Here is a 22,448-nt window from a genome sequence, read left to right as displayed (position 1 = left end):
TATCACTGTCATATTTAAGCATATCACTACTATATTTGGGAATATCACTACCATATTTGGGCACATCACACTTTTTTGTCAAACAATTTTGATAAGTGTAGACATAGCTTAAAGTTGAGAATGTCTCAGTAGAGCATACCAATAAAGCATGCTTGTCCTCTGACTACAAAATATTGCCACTTGTTTGTAAGATTAGAACAATCATTTGATAAACCATCACTTGATTTCAACTCATCACAGAGTTTTCATAATTTGATACCGTTTTGGATCGTATAATTTAAGAATAATTTATTAGAATGTGCTTACACTGTTTCTTAAGCAAGAAATCTAAAACAGATTGATGTTACTGTGATATTTATCTTGTGTCACGACTTAATTTTGTTCTCGTTATTTTAAGAGTTTTGTTGAAATCAACACCGATATTAAAACAATGTCTGGACCTAGTTTCTTGACTTCCTATTTTATTGCGGTTAGAAGATGTGTATATTCATGATTTTGTACTGGTAGTTAGATTAGTATTGTTATTTTAAAATCTATTTTCACTTTTTGGTCGACCTTTTTTTGTTCATCTCCCAAGTGAGAAAACAATAGAAAAAGAAGACAGCTTCTATCCAAGTATGTGCCCTTTAACTGTGGTGGGAAAAGGGTAGGTGTGTGTTTAGTCTCATAGACTACTATACACCGCTGTTGATTTGTGTATTTGTCTGTCTCCAACTTTCCTTTCACTCTGGATGTTGCAATAGCGGTCTTACAACAGTCCCAATTTGGAAAATGAAATATCTGGAGACTTTACAAAAGCACAGGTTTGGTTCCTTTTTTTAATAGTTCTGCATACTTTACTTTTATTGTTTCTTTTCCGTGCAAACCTTCTGCAAAACATGTAGTTTTACGACGGTATCGCTAAATGGATTTGATAATTTACAACTTTTCAAACGCAATGTGTTAAACTGCATTATTGTATTACTGCTCCATAATTGCACGAACCAAAATTTTCAATTAGTTGTTTATGATCGTTTCAAGTGTTTAGGGCTTATAAACCGTGTCATTAAATTCTAGCATGATGCACTTTGGTTTTGAATAATTTCTACAGATTCATAAATATTTAGAAAATAATGAAAATGTTGAACTCTTACCTGGATACTGTATATTAATATACTGTATTATAGGCCCTTTTCCCTTCTGAGGGAAAGGAAATTTATGGATGCCAACAGTCTATTTCGTGCCTAGCTTACCTGGATAAACCGAAAATAGCCCTTTTTCCTTGAAGAGCGATATACGTTGAAAAGTAGAAATTTAAAAATCGTCTCTTCTACATACATACTGTGCAGATACGTACTTTTATTTACTCAAAACCATGTAACAATACATTACAACTTGTGGCCAATGACCAGATTGCGTGTAACCTTTACATTAACAAGCACTTAACAGTGGGACAGCCAGTCGACAAATCGTGTCAAATTTCGACTCGGAGAGGGCGCCCTACTTTTCTAATTTAGTTCAAAATTGCTAAATTTTAGGGTATTGGAAAAACACAATATTTGTAAATTTAGCTGGTTATCGGAAAAATATTGTTAGTGAAATAAATTCATAAATGGTTTTAATATATTGTTATGTAAAATTAAATGTATTTGAACAAAACGATAATCTGTAATTTAACGGCAAAATCAACCAATGTCTTTTTTCCGAAATTGTACCCTAGAAAATCGTTAAAATAAAATATTTAGAAAAATTGAACAGTCCTGAATTTAAAATCCCTGTTAGAAAAATTAATAATCTACAGAATACGATATTAAGATACAAAATTCGGTGGTTGGGATGCAGCTCCGACTATTCAAACTAAAGGTACCACTATTTGTTCCATCGAAAACTAGCGAAACCGCCATTTTGTAAACACATCGTCATCGTGTTTATGAATTTATTTATAGCGAACGATATACGCGATGTTTATAATTGTCCGCGTATAAGAATTCATATAAATAAATACATTCCAATACAACGTATATTATTTACTTGTTTATTTATCACAGTATACATTTTAGTTGAGGAATATTTATCATAACTATTATAATAGCTTTTATACGAGTCCGAGGCCTAGCCCTATTAGCGAGCGATTGTTCCAGGGGCGGAAAGTCACTTAGTGACGTTGTGATCGGGCGCGTCGGGTCTAGCTAATATTAATAATATGACCTGAAATAAGCGGCTAACAAGAACTGTTATATACTTGCTTACAATTGTTTTGTTATTGATGAACAAACAAGCAATTAGATTGAATAACAAATTATTTATTCATTTTTTTGGGGTAAAAAAATGTACAAACTAGTACTGTATAATATAGATTAATAGTATTATTATTAATACAGTATTAATAAAATATAAAATAGGCCTAACATACAATAAATATTCAATTTTTAAGGTCTACCACATGACAATAACATAATTTACAGAGTATAGTGTAGTAGGTTTGCATTCAACATAAATATTTGTATTGTAATTCATCTAAATCCTCTGCAACATACATATTTGTAATTCAACATTTTGTTTTAAATAATTAAATTATAGTTTGGGTATATGACAATGTCGGTAGGTACCGGTGTCATCTTTTTATCCACTTCACTCTCAGTTTGAAGTCACAAAGACAAAGAACTCTGCATCATCAACGCTTCCTGAAAGTGTCAGAAAAAATAATAAATATTATTTAAAAAAAATGTTAATGTCTGGTTGTATATATAATTATAATATTATATGATGACATAAAAGTAAGGCAAATGGAAGCTGTATTTTATTAATTAATATTACAGTATTTACTATTATTATTTATATAATCTAGGCCTACTAACTAGTAGCCTAGCTAGGCATCTATTGAGCCTAATAAATCAAATAATAAATGAAAAATAAAATTAATACTCATTGAAAAAAAGTATTTTTTGGGGGATCAGATCACCAGGCTAGGCCGGCCAGGACCAATGATACTCGTAACCAGTACAACTTAACGACTATCGGATCAGCATCAACACAGTACAACACACGTCTCGCTATCGCCTATACTGACACACGTGTCTCGCGTTGCCGAAACCACGCTCACAGCTAGAAAATGTACCTACCTTTCGAGGCCTGAGAATACACCAACACATTTTGAACAGGATAGAAATATATCATACTCGATTAAACTAATATTATTCTTGATAAAACAATTGATTATAATTTTTTTAATTTGTTGGGATGCACCTCCGACTATTCAGAAAATGGACAACAAAACAGTAGTCAAATCGTACCACATTTATAAATTTCACGAGTCCCGACTTCAGTGGCCGAATGTATTGTATTAGCTTCGGTTTCTTTGAAGGAAACCGATTGGTTATTCAATTATACTTATTAGGAAATGCTTTTACCATAATAGGTAATGTTGGGCGGTTCTTAAATATTCATGAGAGCTTAAAATAAAACAGCACTTATTTGCTAGGCGACGAAAAATCGTGGTTTCAGTTTTTAACGATAGGTGGCGCTTCAAAATCGTCAATGCGGAAGTAAGTCGATTTTACACGATTTAACGGTCAAAACGCGAAGTGGCTTTCCCACTGTTAATAGATAAAAAACACCAATATATCTGATAGATGTAAAAAGATAAAATATGATAAAAAGACTATAGAATCAGGCATTAATCGGCGGCGGATGAAATAGGGAATTGGGCTAAAGCAGGCTAGTTCTCTGTGTTGTTGATGACATTCTTGTAGTCATGTGTTTTTGTTGTTGTAATAATCACAAAACATTACAACAATGAAGCCTAGATAATAACAATTAAACCTATCTGATAGTGACATACTTAAACCACAGATTAGATGATGATGTTGGTGGTCTTCCATCTATACTTACGATGTACAATACTGTACACATTGTTATGGCATCATCCTTTCTTTACAGTACATCCAAAAATATAACAAAAGTAGCACAAAAATATTGTAATGTAAGAACAGACTTCTAGAATTATTATAAAAATTGATTCATTATAAAATGTCTAACAACCTTGGGTTGTCATTGGCTAATTACAAATGATTTACGCAAGCATTAGTTAAACATTTTTCCCCTTCATGTTTTAAGAGCGACAAGAGCGTGTGGATTAGTAGCATAAAGGCTTTTAAAGTGGCATACCCACATGTCCATTATTAGTTTTCATTTGTCATACATGCTCCGATGTTTCTCACTTTTTTATTTAAATCGTAAATGATGGAATAAATAGCTGTTGAAAAAGTTGCTGCCATAATACTGTACTAACTGATTTTCTTTGTTATCTAAACTTAACAATAGTTACATTATATAAAATAAAAACATAAAAATGGAACCTTCTGACCAATGCAGTATGAGGTCACCATTTCCATAACCTGATTCAAGGGACACCTCTAATAATCCACAAAGAGCACCATTTCCATACCCTGATTATGTTATTTATATACTGTAGTACAGTAAAGTAGATAAAAGTCCTCCTTTGGGACACTCCTGTTCAAGGGACACCTCTTTTAAGAGGACACTTTCTTATGAATTAAACAAGGGGCCATTGTTTTAACACTACGGCCAACCTCTATTCAGAAGACACTCTGTTAGGGGACACTTTCTTATGAATTAAACAAGTGGCCATTGTTTTAACACTACGGCCAACCTCTATTCAGAAGACACTCTGTTAAGGGGACACTTTCTTATGAATTAAACAAGGGGCCATTGTTTTAACACTACGGCCAACCTCTATTCAGAAGACACTCTGTTAATGGGACACTTGGTGGATGCCGAATGTGTCACCTTCAAAGGTTCTACTGTCTGTATTACCTTAGGTTACATACAAATATCAATTTAAAGAAGAAATAATCCATTCAGGAAGCCAGTTCATTGTTTGTACTCTAAATAAAATACTTTTTATAATAATTTTAAATGATAAGCCTACAGTTAGTATCGTGTCACAAGGGACATCAATTAAGGGCTACAATTTTTAACGCATGTAATAATTTATTCCATAAGTGCAAATAAAATCCCCAAAGCTAAAGCCTTGTAATTTGGTGCTGTATGTTGATAGTGTTCATTAATTTTATTTACACCACCGAGGAAAAGCAATAATAATTTTCTTCCCGTCTTTTCTACAAACGATACATATAGTGGCAGAGTGTACCAGTTAGAAAACCGTACATCTCTGATATTGAAAATCGGATCCTTTCATGAGCCAATTGAATGACTTTGTGGTGAAACAAGTTTTATCCTTTGTAAAGAGGTTGTATTATTTAAAGTTGATGCTATGGATAGAAGAACCTCACCCCTTCATAGTCGTATATTCAGGGAGTTGTAACCCCAACTCTCTGTATGTCCCCTTCATATAGTAGTCCTACATTATATTCAGGGAGTTGTAACCCCAACTCTCTGTATGTCCTCTTCATATAGTAGTCCTACATTATATTCAGGGAGTTGTAACCCCAACTCTCTGTAAGTCCCCTTTATATAGTAGTCCTACATTATATTCAGGGAGTTGTAACCCCAACTCTCTGTATGTCCCCTTCATATAGTAGTCCTACATTATATTCAGGGAGTTGTAACCCCAACTCTCTGTATGTCCCCTTCATATAGTAGTCCTACATTATATTCAGGGATTTGTAACCCCAACTCTCTGTATGTCCCCTTCATATAGTAGTCCTACATTATATTCAGAGAGTTGTAACCCCAACTCTCTGTATGTCCCCTTCATATAGTAGTCCTACATTATATTCAGGGAGTTGTAACCCCCAACTCTCTGTATGTCCCCTTCATATAGTAGTCCTACATTATATTCAGGGAGTTGTAACCCCAACTCTCTGTATGTCCCCTTCATATAGTAGTCCTACATTATATTCAGGGAGTTGTAACCCCAACTCTCTGTAAGTCCCCTTTATAATAGTCCTACATTATATTCAGGGAGTTGTAACCCCAACTCTCTGTAAGTCCCCTTTATATAGTAGTCCTACATTATATTCAGGGAGTTGTAACCCCAACTCTCTGTATGTCCCCTTCATATAGTAGTCCTACATTATATTCAGGGAGTTGTAACCCCAACTCTCTGTATGTCCCCTTCATATAGTAGTCCTACATTATATTCAGGGAGTTGTAACCCCAACTCTCTGTATGTCCCCTTCATATAGTAGTCCTACATTATATTCAGAGAGTTGTAACCCCAACTCTCTGTATGTCCCCTTCATATAGTAGTCCTACATTATATTCAGGGAGTTGTAACCCCAACTCTCTGTATGTCCCCTTCATATAGTAGTCCTACATTATATTCAGGGAGTTGTAACCCTAACTCTCTGTATGTCCCCTTCATATAGTAGTCCTACATTATATTCAGGGAGTTGTAACCCCAACTCTCTGTATGTCCCCTTCATATAGTAGTCCTACATTATATTCAGGGAGTTGTAACCCCAACTCTCTGTATGTCCCCTTCATATAGTAGTCCTACATTATATTCAGGGAGTTGTAACCCCAACTCTCTGTAAGTCCCCTTTATAATAGTCCTACATTATATTCAGGGAGTTGTAACCCCAACTCTCTGTAAGTCCCCTTTATATAGTAGTCCTACATTATATTCAGGGAGTTGTAACCCCAACTCTCTGTATGTCCCCTTCATATAGTAGTCCTACATTATATTCAGGGAGTTGTAACCCCAACTCTCTGTATGTCCCCTTCATATAGTAGTCCTACATTATATTCAGAGAGTTGTAACCCCAACTCTCTGTATGTCCCCTTCATATAGTAGTCCTACATTATATTCAGGGAGTTGTAACCCCAACTCTCTGTATGTCCCCTTCATATAGTAGTCCTACATTATATTCAGGGAGTTGTAACCCCAACTCTCTGTATGTCCCCTTCATATAGTAGTCCTACATTATATTCAGGGAGTTGTAACCCCAACTCTCTGAACTTGTAATCCCTAACTTTCAGTGTGTTCATGCTTATTAAACTACAGTATGCTCTTCAGTCATTTCATAATCTATTTATCCATTATTAACAGTGGAATAATGGTATAGCAATGGTGTTTAGTTACAATTAATTTAATTTAGCATGTACTTAAAAGGCTCATACCAATATAATATAATTATATAGAGCCATGAATAATATTATTTTGGGGAGTATATTGGTTATTATTAGACATATGATGGACATTAATAACAATAGACAATCAATAATGATTTAAAATTAAATTAGGAAATATTAAACAAATAAATAATTTAATAATAATATGTGGTTAATGAATTACTATGAATATTAAACAGGTGAAACTTTTTTCTTTTTAGATACCCCTATTAAGCGAAAACTATGGCATAATTGAAACAAATTTATTATTAAATTATTTATTTGTTTAATATTTCCTTATTTAATTTTAAATTATTATTGATTGTCTATTGTTATTAATGTCCATCATATGTCTAATAATAACCAATATACTCCCCAAAATAATATTATTCATGGCTCTATAAACGTGATGTAACACTATAGCCAACTCCTATTCTGAGGACACCCCTATTAAGGGAACACTTTACTGTGAAACAAATTATGGGAAATATGTTTTAACAATAGAGCCAAATCCTACAGTATTTTGTGGACACCCCTAGTAAGGCAACATTATACCATGAAAGAAATGGGCTAATATGATGTAACACTATAGCCAACTCCTATTCTGAGGACACCCCTATTAAGGGAACACTTTACTGTGAAACAAATTATGGGAAATAATAACAATAGAGCCAAATCCTACAGTATTTTGTGGACACCCCTAGACACTATACCATGAAAGAAATGGGCTAATATGATGTAACACTATAGCCAATCTCTATTTTGAGGACATCATTATTAAGGTGTCCCTTTAAATGGGGTTTGACTAATGTATATTTTAAACATTTTTATTGATATTTTAATATTTTGATTGTCTCTAGATTCACAAATTAATTTCTTTTCTTTGTTCAGCTTCACCCAGCCAGTTTCTGTAACGTTGATGACATGGATGACCTTAAGAATACCGTAGTGGTCATGAAGTTAGAGTCTCCAGAGCATATGCCATGTGTTGCCATCTCACTCTATGTGAAGGTTAGTATTCCCTCTATTAAAGCCCCATTCCCTACGTTTTTTAGATCTAATTTAAGGTCACAAACTATATTTAATGTAAAAATAATACTATATGGTCCTATTGCGATATCTTTTTTCGTCTTTAAACGGTTAAAAATGTGAAAAATAAGTCGATTCTAATAATTATAGCGGCCCGCTATAAATCCCAAAATGCATTGCGCGCGGATTGATATTTTTGTTTTTCACCTGTAATTCGCCCACTTTTCGATCGATCGTGAGGCCAAAACAAATGGAAGACTCCTAACTTTTCAGCGAAAATACCGGGTTTTCCCCAATTTGTATCAACGGAGTCTGGCAAATATAGAAAGACAATTAATGCAGCAACTATACAACGTCAGGCTAGGTATATAGCTCGCGTACGATGTTCGTACGTTACCGATGTTTACCAGCTAGGCCTACAAAACTAAGCCTAGCTAGGCTAGGCCTAAGACCGTCCACGAGAGGTCGATCGCCGCGAGCTACTTAGGTAGTGCATTGTTTCTCACTTTTTATCATAATTTACCATAAAACGTACATTTAAGACAAGGAATGACATGGTTTAATGTTTTTAAAGTGATATATATGTATTATTTTCCAAAAAACGTCCAAAATTGCAGGGAAGGGGTCTTTAAGCTCTGTCTACACTATCAAACTAGCTAACTTGCACTACCAGGACTTAAACCTTTGTTGCTTTTACAACGTTAATGACGTATTCACAATCCTTTCAGCTCACATATTACCATGCGTGTTGGTACATTAATTTCAAAATCTAAAAGCTCTGTTTACACTATCAAACTAGTGTGATGTGTCGAAATACGGTAGTATGGCATCATCATGTCCATATATAGCTGATATTTTATGGTACGATATCTAATTTTAATAAGATGTTTCTATTTTTATAGCAATTTTAACTAATTTTTAGTCATTTGTTATGCAATTCATTTCAGTCCTTGACTGTCGTTTTGTAATATATTTTTATATACCGAATAAATAAAAAAAAGATAAAAAATATAGGCACATCCCATTTTTTGTCACATGAAGTTTGATAGTGTATAGCTTCATCATTCTTGAACCTTTTGCACTTTTATCAAGTGCTTTTCAATGTAAAATGACCGATTATAATGTATTTGAACTATAATCCCTTTGATGTGTAACTTTGTTGATATGTGATAATCATAAATGTATTATTATGTCATAATTTTCAAAATACTTTATTAATGTCATAATTTTCAAAAAACATTAAAGTCATAATTTCCAAAATACATTAGTATTGTCATAATTTCCAATGTACAGTACATTATAATGTCATAATTTGTCAAAATATGATGTGATAAATACCTTGAAATGTTCCAAGGTTATTATCATTATTAACATTATTAATGATGTTATAGAAATTTTAAGTACGCACTATACTGTGTCTGTTAACTGCATTCTTTAAGCTGGATTATTTTCAACAATATGTTAATAATATTAATTATAATTTTAAACAAAATCAAAGCATGTCATAATGTCTTAATTTTCAAAATACATTCGTAAGTCACACAGATTAAATTTAATAAAAAAAATAAAACTTCAAGGACATAGTTATATTATTATAACCTGAAGGTTTATCAGCAAATTGTTTTTGAAATTTTCTGATATACATGTAAAAATTAATAATATAATTGTTTTGTGGGCATTTTTTCAACATCACTGCTCCTAGCATGTCGTGCCGTCGTCTGCAACGTGCACAATCGTGTTCAGAGTGCTGCCTACCAGGATCAAGGCCAGCTTATCATACACACGTCTATACACTTCTATAGAAACCACATGAAGCTCACCAAATCGAATGCATTCTGCCATACTAAACAACAATATTGTACAAGGCTGCATAAGATCGTACTTATTGTTAAGCAGTTAGCATGAGTTGTTTTTGTGAAAGCCTTAGTAACCGGAGTAGCTAAAAGGTGTTGAAATCCACTGATTTCGCTACATTGTTGCAAATTGAAATTTTCTCAAGGAACACTGCCCAACGCATATTGTAAACATGCTATTTTGATGAATAGATTTTATACAAGTTCTGTTTTTAGATAATGCAGCATTTATTAAATTGTTTGTTCAAGAATGAATGTTAAATGATCCTGTATGGAGTAACTATGATGTATATTTCTTTGTTACTGTTTATTGTTGATATTAATTTGTTCCAAATTGTGTTTTTTTGTAGGAAAAAGTAGATTTCAAACTCGACCCCATGATAAGTGTGTATTTATTATATTGCAGAGTGCCATGTTACTGCACAGTGTACAGTGTGTATTCAAAATCATCCTATATTGTAAAATGTTGAATACAGTACAGTTCCTGAATTTTAAAACCCTAGTCGTCACAATAAGCTCAGTGGTCTAGAGGTATTGTAGGTTGTGGGTTTGTTGTGTCTCACCTGAGAATTACTGGCAAACATTGTTATTGTATCCAGTACAATTACATTAGAGAAGAGGATCCTACCATAGAGATATTAACACTCTATGGTAGGACAGAGTAGAGTAGAGCCCGAGTGAGATACATTTCCAAAAAGTACTGTATAAAGAAAATGAATTGAAATAGTAACTGTGCTATAGTAAGACTCCATAGTGAAATTGTACATTTGAAATAATTAAATATCTTACTACGATCAATGGCCCTGTGTATGACTCAAGTTTTAACACCTTTCCTTGATCCATCTAAAAGTTATCTAGAACACGCAAGTTTGACCAGAAGCGAGTCATTCGTGTGCGACTGATTACCAATTCATAATGCTTTAAGGGAAAAGACAGTTTTTTAAGACAATTGGGCTGCGGTTGTTTTTATTCCTATTTACTATCTCAAAGCTATACAATTTTTTTTCAACTGTATGTTTTAGTAGACCTCCAATTAAATGACAAAGATCTATAAAAATTATAAAAAATATCCGTCTGCAGTACCAGGGAAAAATTTCATTTCGAAATTCTGTTTAGCAATATTGCTAATCAAAGTGATTTTTCATTCGAGAAACATAGTTTTGTATTACTTGTATCTTACAACAAACATGCACAAACAATAACATCTATTTTTGGTTTATAGAATAATAATCATAAATCTATCATTGACTGAAAAATATATTCTTTTAATTAGTAAACTGTAAATAACCTCTCAGTATGGTGTTTGTTTTTTAACCGATCGTAAAAACAACACTTTATTTTCGAATTTCTTTTATGTTTAGCTTAATTACATTTGGTTGTCAGCAGTCGAAAATTAAATTTTATTTAAAATAATTGTTTTAATACTAACTAATTCAACTTTAAATAGTGTACTACTTTTGCAATATTCTGTAGAGGAAAGAATATTACTTAAAAGTTGTAAAATGAAGTGTTTTTACTTATGTCCTTATTCTTTTGAATTAAAATGTTCAAAATTTAAAAAACACTTTTATCCAACTGTCTACAGTATTGATTATTATTTTAATAACTCTTTTATTATATGTTTGTTTGATATTTCCAATTACTATACCACTTTAAAAAGTCATTTTTGTCTCTTGTTTCAGTATACAAGACTTGGTCTTTGTTTTTCTTATTAAAGATCCATGGCATATGAGATGAATATATCTATAAGCTATAAAGTGTAATATTCCCCAATGGTCATCTAATGGGTTATTGACCTACCAGCCATTATACCCTTTCTTGTTCTACTTCATTTCTTAATGCTTAAAGGCTTTCTAAATATGATGCTTAATTAAAATTATACTGATGCTTCTATTGAAAAACAATTACACAATGAAAACTGAACCACTTTATAATAAATCTTACATTTACAGTACATTAAATTACATGTATTTTTTATATAAAAAAATTAAATAATATTTATAAATAAAATACATAGTTTGATAGAACATAGTACTGTATCACATAGTACTGTGTCGTATAGTAGAACTGTGTCATAAATTTACTGTGTTATACTTATTGAGTACTGTGTGATATTACTGTGTCATAGAGTACTGTGTCTTAGAGTACTGTGTTGTAGAGTACTGTGTTGTAGAGTACTGTGTTGTAGAGTACTGTGTTGTAGAGTACTGTGTTGTAGAGTACTATGTTGTAGAGTACTATGTTGTAGAGTACTATGTTGTAGAGTACTATGTTGTAGAGTACTATGTTGTAGAGTACTACAGAGTACTGTGTGATAAAGTACTGTGTTATATATAGAGTACTGTGTCATACTGCACTGTGTCATACTGCACTGTGTCATACTGCACTGTGTCATACTGCACTGTGTCATACTGCACTGTGTCATACTGCACTGTGTCATACTGCACTGTGTCATACTGCACTGTGTCATACTGCACTGTGTCATATAGTACTGTGTCATACTGCACTGTGTCATACTGCACTGTGTCATACTGCACTGTGTCATACTGCACTGTGTCATACTGCACTGTGTCATACTGCACTGTGTCATACAGTACTGCAATGTACAGTAGTGTGTCATACAGCACTGTGTGATATAGTAATACACAGTATTGGACATATTTAGAACAATTAAATGTTCCATTTCCTTTCCTTTGTATTGTATTTGAATGTGAAAGATAGTGCAAGGAAAGATAGTGAAACTGAAAATTAATATACAGTAGTTTATGAAATAAAGAAAAGCAAATCCATCCATTAAAGGTAAGAATTAATTTAAAATCAAAACAAAGAAATAAAGTATAGTAACTTTAATTGTAAAATACAAAATGAAAATGCAGATTCTGTGTTTAGTGTATACTGTACATAAGTCATTTTAGCACAGAATCTTTTCAATATGTAAATTTGTTACAACAAGGAAATTTCACAAATATTTCCATAATCTGCTTCAAAAATTAAAACATAAATTCATAATTTCCCCCGAAGGTACTCCAACAGTTGTTGTGCAGAATGTAAAATTGTAAAAATAGTTTGTTAGCGGAGATCGTAAGAAATCATTTGGGAATTCAAAGAGTTCGTTAACGACTGCGATTACACTCAACTTATTTCTTGTGATCTGCTCACACGGGGAGAAATTAACGCCAGTAGTCGATATCGGGCTTGAAGATTTACAAGTTTCCAGGGAAAGAAAGCTTTTAAGTCCAACTTGTAATATCATCTTTTTACTCGTTTATGATACCTGGAGACAAGGTCTACACACTTAAATTATATTCCTTGTGTTAACACAAAAATAATAGGAACATTAGTCATTCAGGTGTCTCTTTTAAGGCTATGTTTTGGTTAAACAAATCCTATTATATTAGAACAACCTTAATGAAATATCTTGAGATTTCAAAAACCTTTTTAAAAAGCAAGCACGTTTTCAACCTACAGCAGGATGTCTACAATAGCTAGGATACCTGGATAAATCAACATTGGCTTATTCTCTTTGTAAAGAGCACTACAACTTGAATACACACATTTATTAAACACCCCTATGAAACATTCTCATGTCATGTCTTGAAATTTGTAGCAGACCAAGGCTAACAAAAAATATAATTTATATCTCGCACTTCGAGGAAAATATTGGCATTTATCTTTTTATTTATGTATAAGTGGCACTCATAGACTACCAACACCATTTCTGATTTGTGTAATTTAGGATGAGATTAAAATAGGATTAGGCCTGAATTTGAAAAAAATAAGAGAATATACTAGGCTTTAATAATGTAGATTATGATAGTATTGCAAGCTGCTAGAAAAGTAGTACATAATGTAAATGAACATTTTATTGTTTATTTTATGTTGTGTATTGTGTTACAATCTCATTGCGGTCTACAACTCAGCTTACACAGCAACTGACCGAGTAATTACAGTAGTATGGCTGAGACTGAGAGCCAACATGTTTCCAATGTATTCAAGCGCAACTGAAAGCATGTCGCGATATAGTACTATATACTAAAGCTATGTCTACACTATCAAAAATTATGTCAAAAAATGTGCACATGTCACTTTTTTTGTCAAACTAGTGTAAACAGAATTGAAGATAATATAACTAATTTGGGACTGTTGAGTAGATAAGTTTGATTTTTTGAAATAATTCTGATGACAATAATTATGTCTAATTCTATTTCAGACATATTCTTAATTCATATTTTCCATTTTTATATGAAACTTGTTTTTACTTTCATGGGACATTAGTAATGTCTACTGTATATAATTGCATTCTATATTTTAAATCTGCAGGCCATAAAATAGTTAGAAAATCTCACTATTAAATTTTAAAAGATTTTAAGGATAATAGTAAAATGCAATATAAAATATAGGTCACATTTGAAGTTAAATATTAAAATATTACATTTAATATTGATGTTGATTTTTATAGCATTTTGTGTGTGAGTTGCATACAATATTGTTCTCCTGAAGACCTGATTGCTATTTTGTTATTAGTTTTGATATTTATTTTATTTTGTGCACATGGAATGATTACATTGGTGCTATACCTTATGAATAGGAAGCTCCTACTTGAGGGCGTGGTTTGCGGAATATATCATTATTTGGAATGGATATTTTGTCTAACCACCACTCAGTACTAGATTACAAACACCATAGGGTTAATGTAATTTACATTTATAATACAATTATTCCTGATTATAATTCCATCACCTATTGGTTGTTTTAATAACATATTCTTTTATTTTTATCTCCAGGCAAAACGAGCAATTAAAATGGGAGCTGTGGCGATAATCTTCATTATCACCGAAAACCTGGACGCTAGCAAGAAAGTAAGTGAACATTACCATCAAATTACTTTCTTTTTATATTATCAATCATTGTTTAAGTTTCGTATATCTTTGTTATACATATACTAATATTAATATTGTTATAGTAAAGCGCATGTACTCTACTCTTGGAACATTATTTATAATTAATTGCGAGTCAATATACTTACGATCTGAAGGAGACCGCGTTTTTATTGTCATTAATAAAATGATGTATTGTTATAAAGTTCAATGCAGTTGAATACAAAACAATTTTATTGTTTGTGATATGTATCGTTAACCTGTTGTTAACATGAAATTGCCAACTAATATAGTTTGATTATATTACTTTTCCTAACTGATATGAACTATTGTATGATTTAGATCATTTAATTTAATGTTTATTTTTTTATTTATTAGTACTTGGTATATATTGTATTAAAAAAATATAAAAAATTTTAAACATATTAATGATATTATTTTTAAAAACATTTTATAGTTTGATTGTATTACTTTTCCTACTGTACAGTATGAACTACATTATGATTTATATCATTTGTAAGTTTAATTTTTTATTTATTAATAATTAGTTTTATTTTTGGTTTTTTTTAAATCATATTTATAATACATTTTGGAAACACGCCATCTAAAATTGTTGAAGTAGTTTAAAAATTGTAAAAAGTTCAAGAAATTACGAAAGTTGGAAAAGCTCTCGAAAAAATTCCGTAAAATCAGTAGCTGATATATACTATATTTATAATATTTAAAAAAACATTTCATAGTTTGACTAGTAAAGTATAGTACAATATTTTCAAATAACAATTAAATACATACTAATTATAAATTATTTGTTTAAATTCTATAAAATTGAAATTTTAACTATCTTTTTAAAAATGATGAAACATACTTTTTGACAATATAGCTTCCTGGTGCCTTTGTAGTTTAGTGTGATTCTATTGTTGCAAAGATGCCAATATAATAATAATTGGGTGTGGGTGTGAGGCCAGAAGGTGGGGCTGAATAAAGGGACATTCCTTTCTTAAAAACTCAAAAGTAAGGGAATGGAGTCATCTAGGTGTGGATATTCCCTCACTTCAAAACTCAAAAGATGAGGCTGGCCACCTTAAATCGTGTAAATTAATTTAGTAAAGTAGTTTAGCATAGCTTTTTAAGCTCGAGTCTGTCTACACTATCAAACTTTATGTGAAAAAAAAAAATGTATATATGGACATACTGTATATGGACACAATGATTACTACCATATTTAAGCATATCATTACCATATTTGGCCACATCACACTTTTTTGTCAAACTAGTTTGATAGTGTAGACGGAGCTTTAGTTTAGTATAAAAATTATCTTTTTGCCATACTTAAGGAAACCATTCAACTTTAAAAGAATAATAACAAAATTTGTTGGGTAAAGTATTATAAATTGTAGACTGCAGACATTTGTCCATTAATAATACAAAACACACTGCTGTCCAGAAGATTTGTGTTGGCATTTAGCAGTGGGGTACGGAGATGTACCACCTGTATACAGCGCCTGCCAGAAAATCTACCGACACTTGCTGTGTTCGTTTACTATTTGGACACTTGCTGTGTTGATTCGAAAACGGCTAGCCATTCTTTTCTAGAGCAAACTTAATAGCGAACTCATTCTGTTTCTTTGTGCTCAGTTCACTGACCTAGTAAATGATGTCTTTGGTATTCTTTTAATAGCTTTAGGCCTAGCCTCTTTTAATATACAATATATATACTGTCCTTAATCATTAGAATTCATATCCATTGTAGTCCTGGCTATCTCATTATTTTACTAAGCTACGTTTTCGGTTTTTCCGTAATTTTAATGCATAAGTTTTCTGATGGAATCTTCAATCTCTTAAACCGTCAATCATATGTGAATTATTTGGTAATATTTAAAGCTATACAGGATAGTTTATTCATTGTATTTTGATAGAGAAATAAATCATTTGCATCAAGAAATTAAATTAGAAATTTAAAGTTGACAAATATACATTCTGTCATTCGTGATATTTTTATTAAGTACTTTAGTAAAAATACTTAACTTAAATTATGTTTTTCTTCTTTCTAATTTTCATTTGTTCCATGGTTTCTAGGGTTCTGGAGTTTTGATTGGATAAAATTGAAATGTTGACGATTTTTCTTTTCTGTGGACAGTAAAACCGTTTTTCATACATAAGTGTTAACAAATTGTACACAAAAAAAATTAATTAAACATTTAAGTCTCAACATTGAACATTTTCTAGATGTGCAGTCGCCATTTCTATGTTAATAACCAGGCAATACAGATGGGTGTCTCGGTATAAACCACAAATATTACGCTTGATCGCACACCAAACATTTCCTCTTCAAAACAGTCGTCTTTACTTTAACTTTAAAAACGCTTGATTATTGTTTTGATGCTTCCTAATATCGTTGTGCGGACAACTTCAAAAGCGAGTGCAATTTCATCGAGCTTAGTTCTAAAATCTAGAAATCTGCTGCTGAAGCCCCTGGGATTTATTTAGTGATACTACTGAAATGATTTGCTTTTTCCAGTGAATTTGGAATGACCAAAAATAATAATTTTATCTTATTTAAAGGTTATAGACCTAATTTAAACTTTCTAAAAATTACTGTAAAAATCAAAGTTAGTTAATGATTTTAGTCCGTTTTGTGGCCAGATTTAAAATCAACATTGACTCTCCAAAAGAGCTAGTGTACAGTATCATCTCAACACCATCTTACTGTAGTTTTTATAAACCACTTGGCTATCTTTAAAGTTAGATGGTTTTGAGCTAGAGTACCTATTGATAATAATACTATAATGCTCTAGTTTGCAAAACCTTTGCGATGTAAAGGCGTTGGATGAAATGACAGTTTATAACAGTTTAACAGTGATGGTGGTAAGTTGCGGCATGCCTGGTAAGCAAATTAGACCATTATAGTAGAAGGATGATCGGAGAAACTTTTCATATTTTAGCCCTCTCCCTGTAGAGCACCGCTATTATTGGTTCATCCATGTAAGTTTAGGCACAAAATAGAATACCTGCAAAGCCAATATTGTTTTGTGTTATTTAAATGAATCATATTACAGTACTTTCACAGTGCATTGCTAATAAAAACTTATGATTAAATTGATGCATAATTATATTTTATTGCAGTTACAGATTAATTAAACAAATATTTTATGGTGTGCTATAAAATCAAGTGTATTATTGTTGATAAAAGGAAGAGTCGCTGCCTACAGTTTGTATGAATATGGCGGCAGAGATGAGACGGTTTATTGTCTGTTATTAAAAATAATGCTATGAAGAATAATTGATCACATGATCTGTATGTGAGCATAACGTACTTGTATACGTAGAAGTTATTCGTATACATAGAGGAGGAGTATCATAAAGTGCATTTGCAATAGTGATATAAGTGTAACAACATTAATTGGTTTTCTTTTATTTTAAGTGCATTTGATTAATTCGTGCCTACAGTGAATGTACCTAATTTAACCTTTTTAATTATCGTTATTACTTACCTTACTTTGAAAATATGTTATGAATTGGAAATTATTTAATATTTAATTTCAAATTTGTAGTACAGTAACCTTATTGTTAAGATTTTTTTTTATTTAATGGATAGAAAAAACTACTGTAAAAAAAACTATAATATAAGGATTAAAATTAAAAGAAAAATTTTAAAAATGAATAGAAATTCTATCTTTATAGCTATGATGGCATAAATATTTAATTTAAAATTAGTACAGTAACCTTGTTTTTATTTTAATTAAGAGGGAAAAAAAGAGAAACTAATGTTAAAAACAAACTTTGAATATAAATAAAATAAAATTGAAATATAAAGAAAAATTTCAAAAAAAGTTTATAGACATTAAAGCTTTATAGCTATGATGACATTAATATTTAATTTAAAATTAGTACAGTTACCTTATTGTTAAGATTTTTTTAAATTTAATTGAGAGAAGAAAGAAGAATCTATAATGTTAAAAAAATTCTAGTTCTAAACAAACTATATTAGTACAGTAACCTTATTGTTAAGATTTTTTTTAATTTAAAAATTGAGAGAAAAAAAGGAAAAAAATGTTAAACAAATGTTGAATATATTATAGACAAACTATAATAAATAGAACTAAATGAAAATTACTACAAAAAAAAATTAATTAATTTAAATTCAATCTTAATAGCTATGATGGCATTAATATTAAATTAGTACAGTAACCTTATTGTTAAGATTTTTTTTTAAATTTAATAATTGAGGGAAAAAAAAAGAGAAACCAATGTTAAACAAATATTAAATAGAAATAAACTATAAGAAATAAAATTAAATTAAAATAAAAAGAAAAAGAACAAAAAAATGAATAAATATTAAATTTTTATAGGTAGATGATGGCATTAATATTGTTTTACATTTGTTGGTTTTATTTTGTTTTCCCAGCTGATGGCCATCACATTGTAATGTATGTTAAAAATAAATATAAATAAAGCCTCGGGAGAAATAGACATTAAAACACAGTTTGAGCACTTTCCGCACAAGATGTAGAAATGACATACAAAACAACACTAGTTTTCTCTACACTAGTTTTTTTTAAATTGATATTATATTAGTTTTCTCATGATATATAAACTTTAAATGAAAATGTATGTTATGATTATAGTAGCATGCGTTTTTCCTGTACCTGTTATCTGTCTACCTGCAAAAGTAAATTTTTACTGAATTTCATGAAAAGTAAACAGGCACGTTTGAACAAATAAATATTATATTTTTTGTTAGATTTTCATACTGATTTACAAAAACAAAAATTGTCAACACCATTTAATTTCCAGTTAAATCGTTAAATCCTCAAACCTTAAATGAGTGGGTAGTCGGGTTCTTTTTGGGAATCCAATTACTTGGTAATAAACATCAAATTGAAATTAATATCTCATAACAATATCACGATTGCGCAGAACTGAATGAGACAGTCGGCAGATTATCTGTTGGCATAGACAAGTACGGTTATAAACATCTCCTACCGCCTTTGTTGGCTTATTGATTAGTGATCGTTGCTTTGATGTTACCGACAGTTATAGTAATCCTATCTATGTATAAAACTAGTCATTAACTTCCTCGTTGGCCTAGCCATGTTTCCTATCTGTATCAGCCACCTTGCATTCACAGCCAAGGCTTGCCTCTTCCTCACACACCACTGTTCTTTGCCTCGCCTTAGGGCTGGTTTTTCATGGTTTTGAACTATAATTTGTTTGGGCAGTTGACTTTTTATGGTATAATTAAATTGGACAAGGTTTTTTATGACCTACACTTAAATAGGACCCTTATAAAGACAAATATTTAAACTGAAAAAACAAAACTCACTGTTTCTGCTTCTGTAAAAAAAATAACTGGTTATTTACCATGTGAATAAATTAACCCAAATTTCTTGGCATGAAGAAACAGGACAAATTTTCAATAACTGATTCAGGTAAATTTCTGCCGATGACCACCCACTGATTTAAACGGGAGCATAAATTGATCAAAAATGCAGTCGATATACAAATTATATTTTAAATCTAGTTGGAAATAAATGGTTTGTTCTGCGCTATGCAGCAGAAATAGACCCTAAAAACAGTGTACCATTTGTTAACATTAGGTTATACTGTAGGCCTAATTGTTCTTATCTGCAGTAAAAAAAAATCAATATTAATGTCAACAATAGTCATGTAGAAGGTCAGATCAGTTCAATTTTTTTTAATTACTTCTCACCCACTGTTTGTTCGGTCAAACACCCCTACTGCTGAACGTGGTGTTATAATGTGAAATGTCAAAATGAAATCTCACAATTTACAGACTTTAGTTCTTCTGTGAAGTTTTTCATTTTATTTTATTTCTTTTTTAGCCATAAAAACATCAAATGTAAAAAGTTAAATTAACATTGCTTTTGACTTTTCAAAACTATTAAATTATATTAACTAGTTTATATGGTTACGGTTCAGACTGATTTCAGAGTTTTCAATTTTACGGAAGACTTGTATCATTGATGGTAATTTCATCAGTTTATAAGCCCGACTAACTCTGATTAACAAAACAGAATAAGTGGAACACTTCACAGACGTTGTTGCTTAATTGAACCTATAGTTTTGTAAATTATACCATTTTTTTTAATGATAAGGAAAGGAACTAGGCCGTTTTGGAAAGTAGATAAAAAAAATGTATAGTAATAATTGAATTATTTAACTTCTTATCTTGCTACTGTAGTTGTAAAAAATGTAGCAAATTGAAAAACCCAAATTTAGTTTGTTTTTATATTTTTTTTTTGTATGTAGTTTAAGTTGACTGTACCACTCTTAAGTTTGTTACCACTGATCCAAGAGTGTTTGTCAGTAAAGTATTAATTTATTATTATTATTATTACCATTATAAATTATTATTTAGAAAGCTTAGAAACTATAATAACTACAAATATCAGTTATAAAAACCTTTGTGTTAATATGAGAAAAATTACACAAAATGTTTTCACTTGCAACAATGAGAACGGTGTAGAGTATTATTCATCAAACACCTTGATTTGAAATTGCAGCTGTTTTCCAAAACAGCATAATCAACATAACAGGCTAAATGGCGATTTAGATGTAGTAAATACAGGTCATACATTTATTAATTACCTATGCAAAATGACTGTTAGTATTGCATAATTTGAATAATAATATTCTCAATGCTGACCATACGGTATAGGAATCTACTGTAAAAGCAAAGAATCGTAACAAAAATGAATGGGTGACAAAAATAAATAGGTGACAATAATAAATTGGTGACAAAAATGAATGGGTGACAAAAATGAATGGGTGACAAAATGTGTGACAACAATTTAATAACATTTGTGACAAAAGTGAATTGGTAAGTCTGCTTAAACAAAGAATGGACGATAACAATTTAAAGATTTGTGACAAAAATGAACTTACAAATACTAAGATACAGTATAAGAGCTATGTTATTCAATCATTCATTTTCTTTTATTTTGGATAGAACATTCAGATACAAATCATACAAAAAAAAACAAAATAAGAAACAATTTCATTAAGAAATTTAACAAGATAAGCAACTTGCACAAAACCAACCTACAAAGTAAAATTAAGAAATTTATAACAAAAGTCAACAAAAAAGACACTTTACTACAGAAAGGAAACAATAAATAAAATGTATTATACAGACTCTGGCTTATCAATAAAAATCACACTTGTCAAGATCGCGACGGAAACGAGTATAATGAGAGGGAGCCGACCCCCATTTAAGGTTATTAATGGCGAATCATGAACGTCTGTAATAGACTGACTTTAGGAAATAACCAAGTCTCAACATATTTATGCGTTGTTATTAAGTCTCTACCCGTCATCTTAACACAGAGTTAAGATGGATTAACGCTCATTTAATTATCGGCAGAACATTATTTCACGAACTTACAACCTTTAGAAATCATCCTAGCAAGGGATAATATGAATAATGGCCGCAAAAGTTGTTTTTGCCAGCTGTTCCCGTGAAAATTCAGCTGTAGAAAGAGCATGATCAAATTGCGATCAACCAGATAGTCTCCTCTTACTTCCTGTAGTCATATGATGTTCAAATATCATTTTAATGACACATACCTGTACAGTTGTACAAGTGGGTAAA

General features: G+C 31.1%; 1 protein-coding gene across 1 annotated transcript in view; it reads left to right on the top strand.

The window, feature by feature from the left end:
* Nucleotides 1-22,448, top strand: part of LOC140045352 (uncharacterized) — a 67,808-nt gene that overhangs the window by 26,551 nt on the left and 18,809 nt on the right. Inside the window, exons 2-3 of the mRNA XM_072090207.1 lie at nucleotides 7,969-8,088; nucleotides 14,744-14,818. Of these exons, the coding sequence (XP_071946308.1) occupies nucleotides 7,969-8,088; nucleotides 14,744-14,818 (195 nt within the window). The remainder of the gene's footprint in view (nucleotides 1-7,968; nucleotides 8,089-14,743; nucleotides 14,819-22,448) is intronic.

Source organism: Antedon mediterranea, chromosome 3 (genome assembly GCF_964355755.1).
Source record: "Antedon mediterranea chromosome 3, ecAntMedi1.1, whole genome shotgun sequence".
In the NCBI taxonomy this organism is placed as follows: domain Eukaryota; kingdom Metazoa; phylum Echinodermata; class Crinoidea; order Comatulida; family Antedonidae; genus Antedon; species Antedon mediterranea.
The sequence above is the reverse complement of the archived record's forward strand: the minus strand, read 5'-3'. Positions and strand labels throughout refer to the sequence as shown.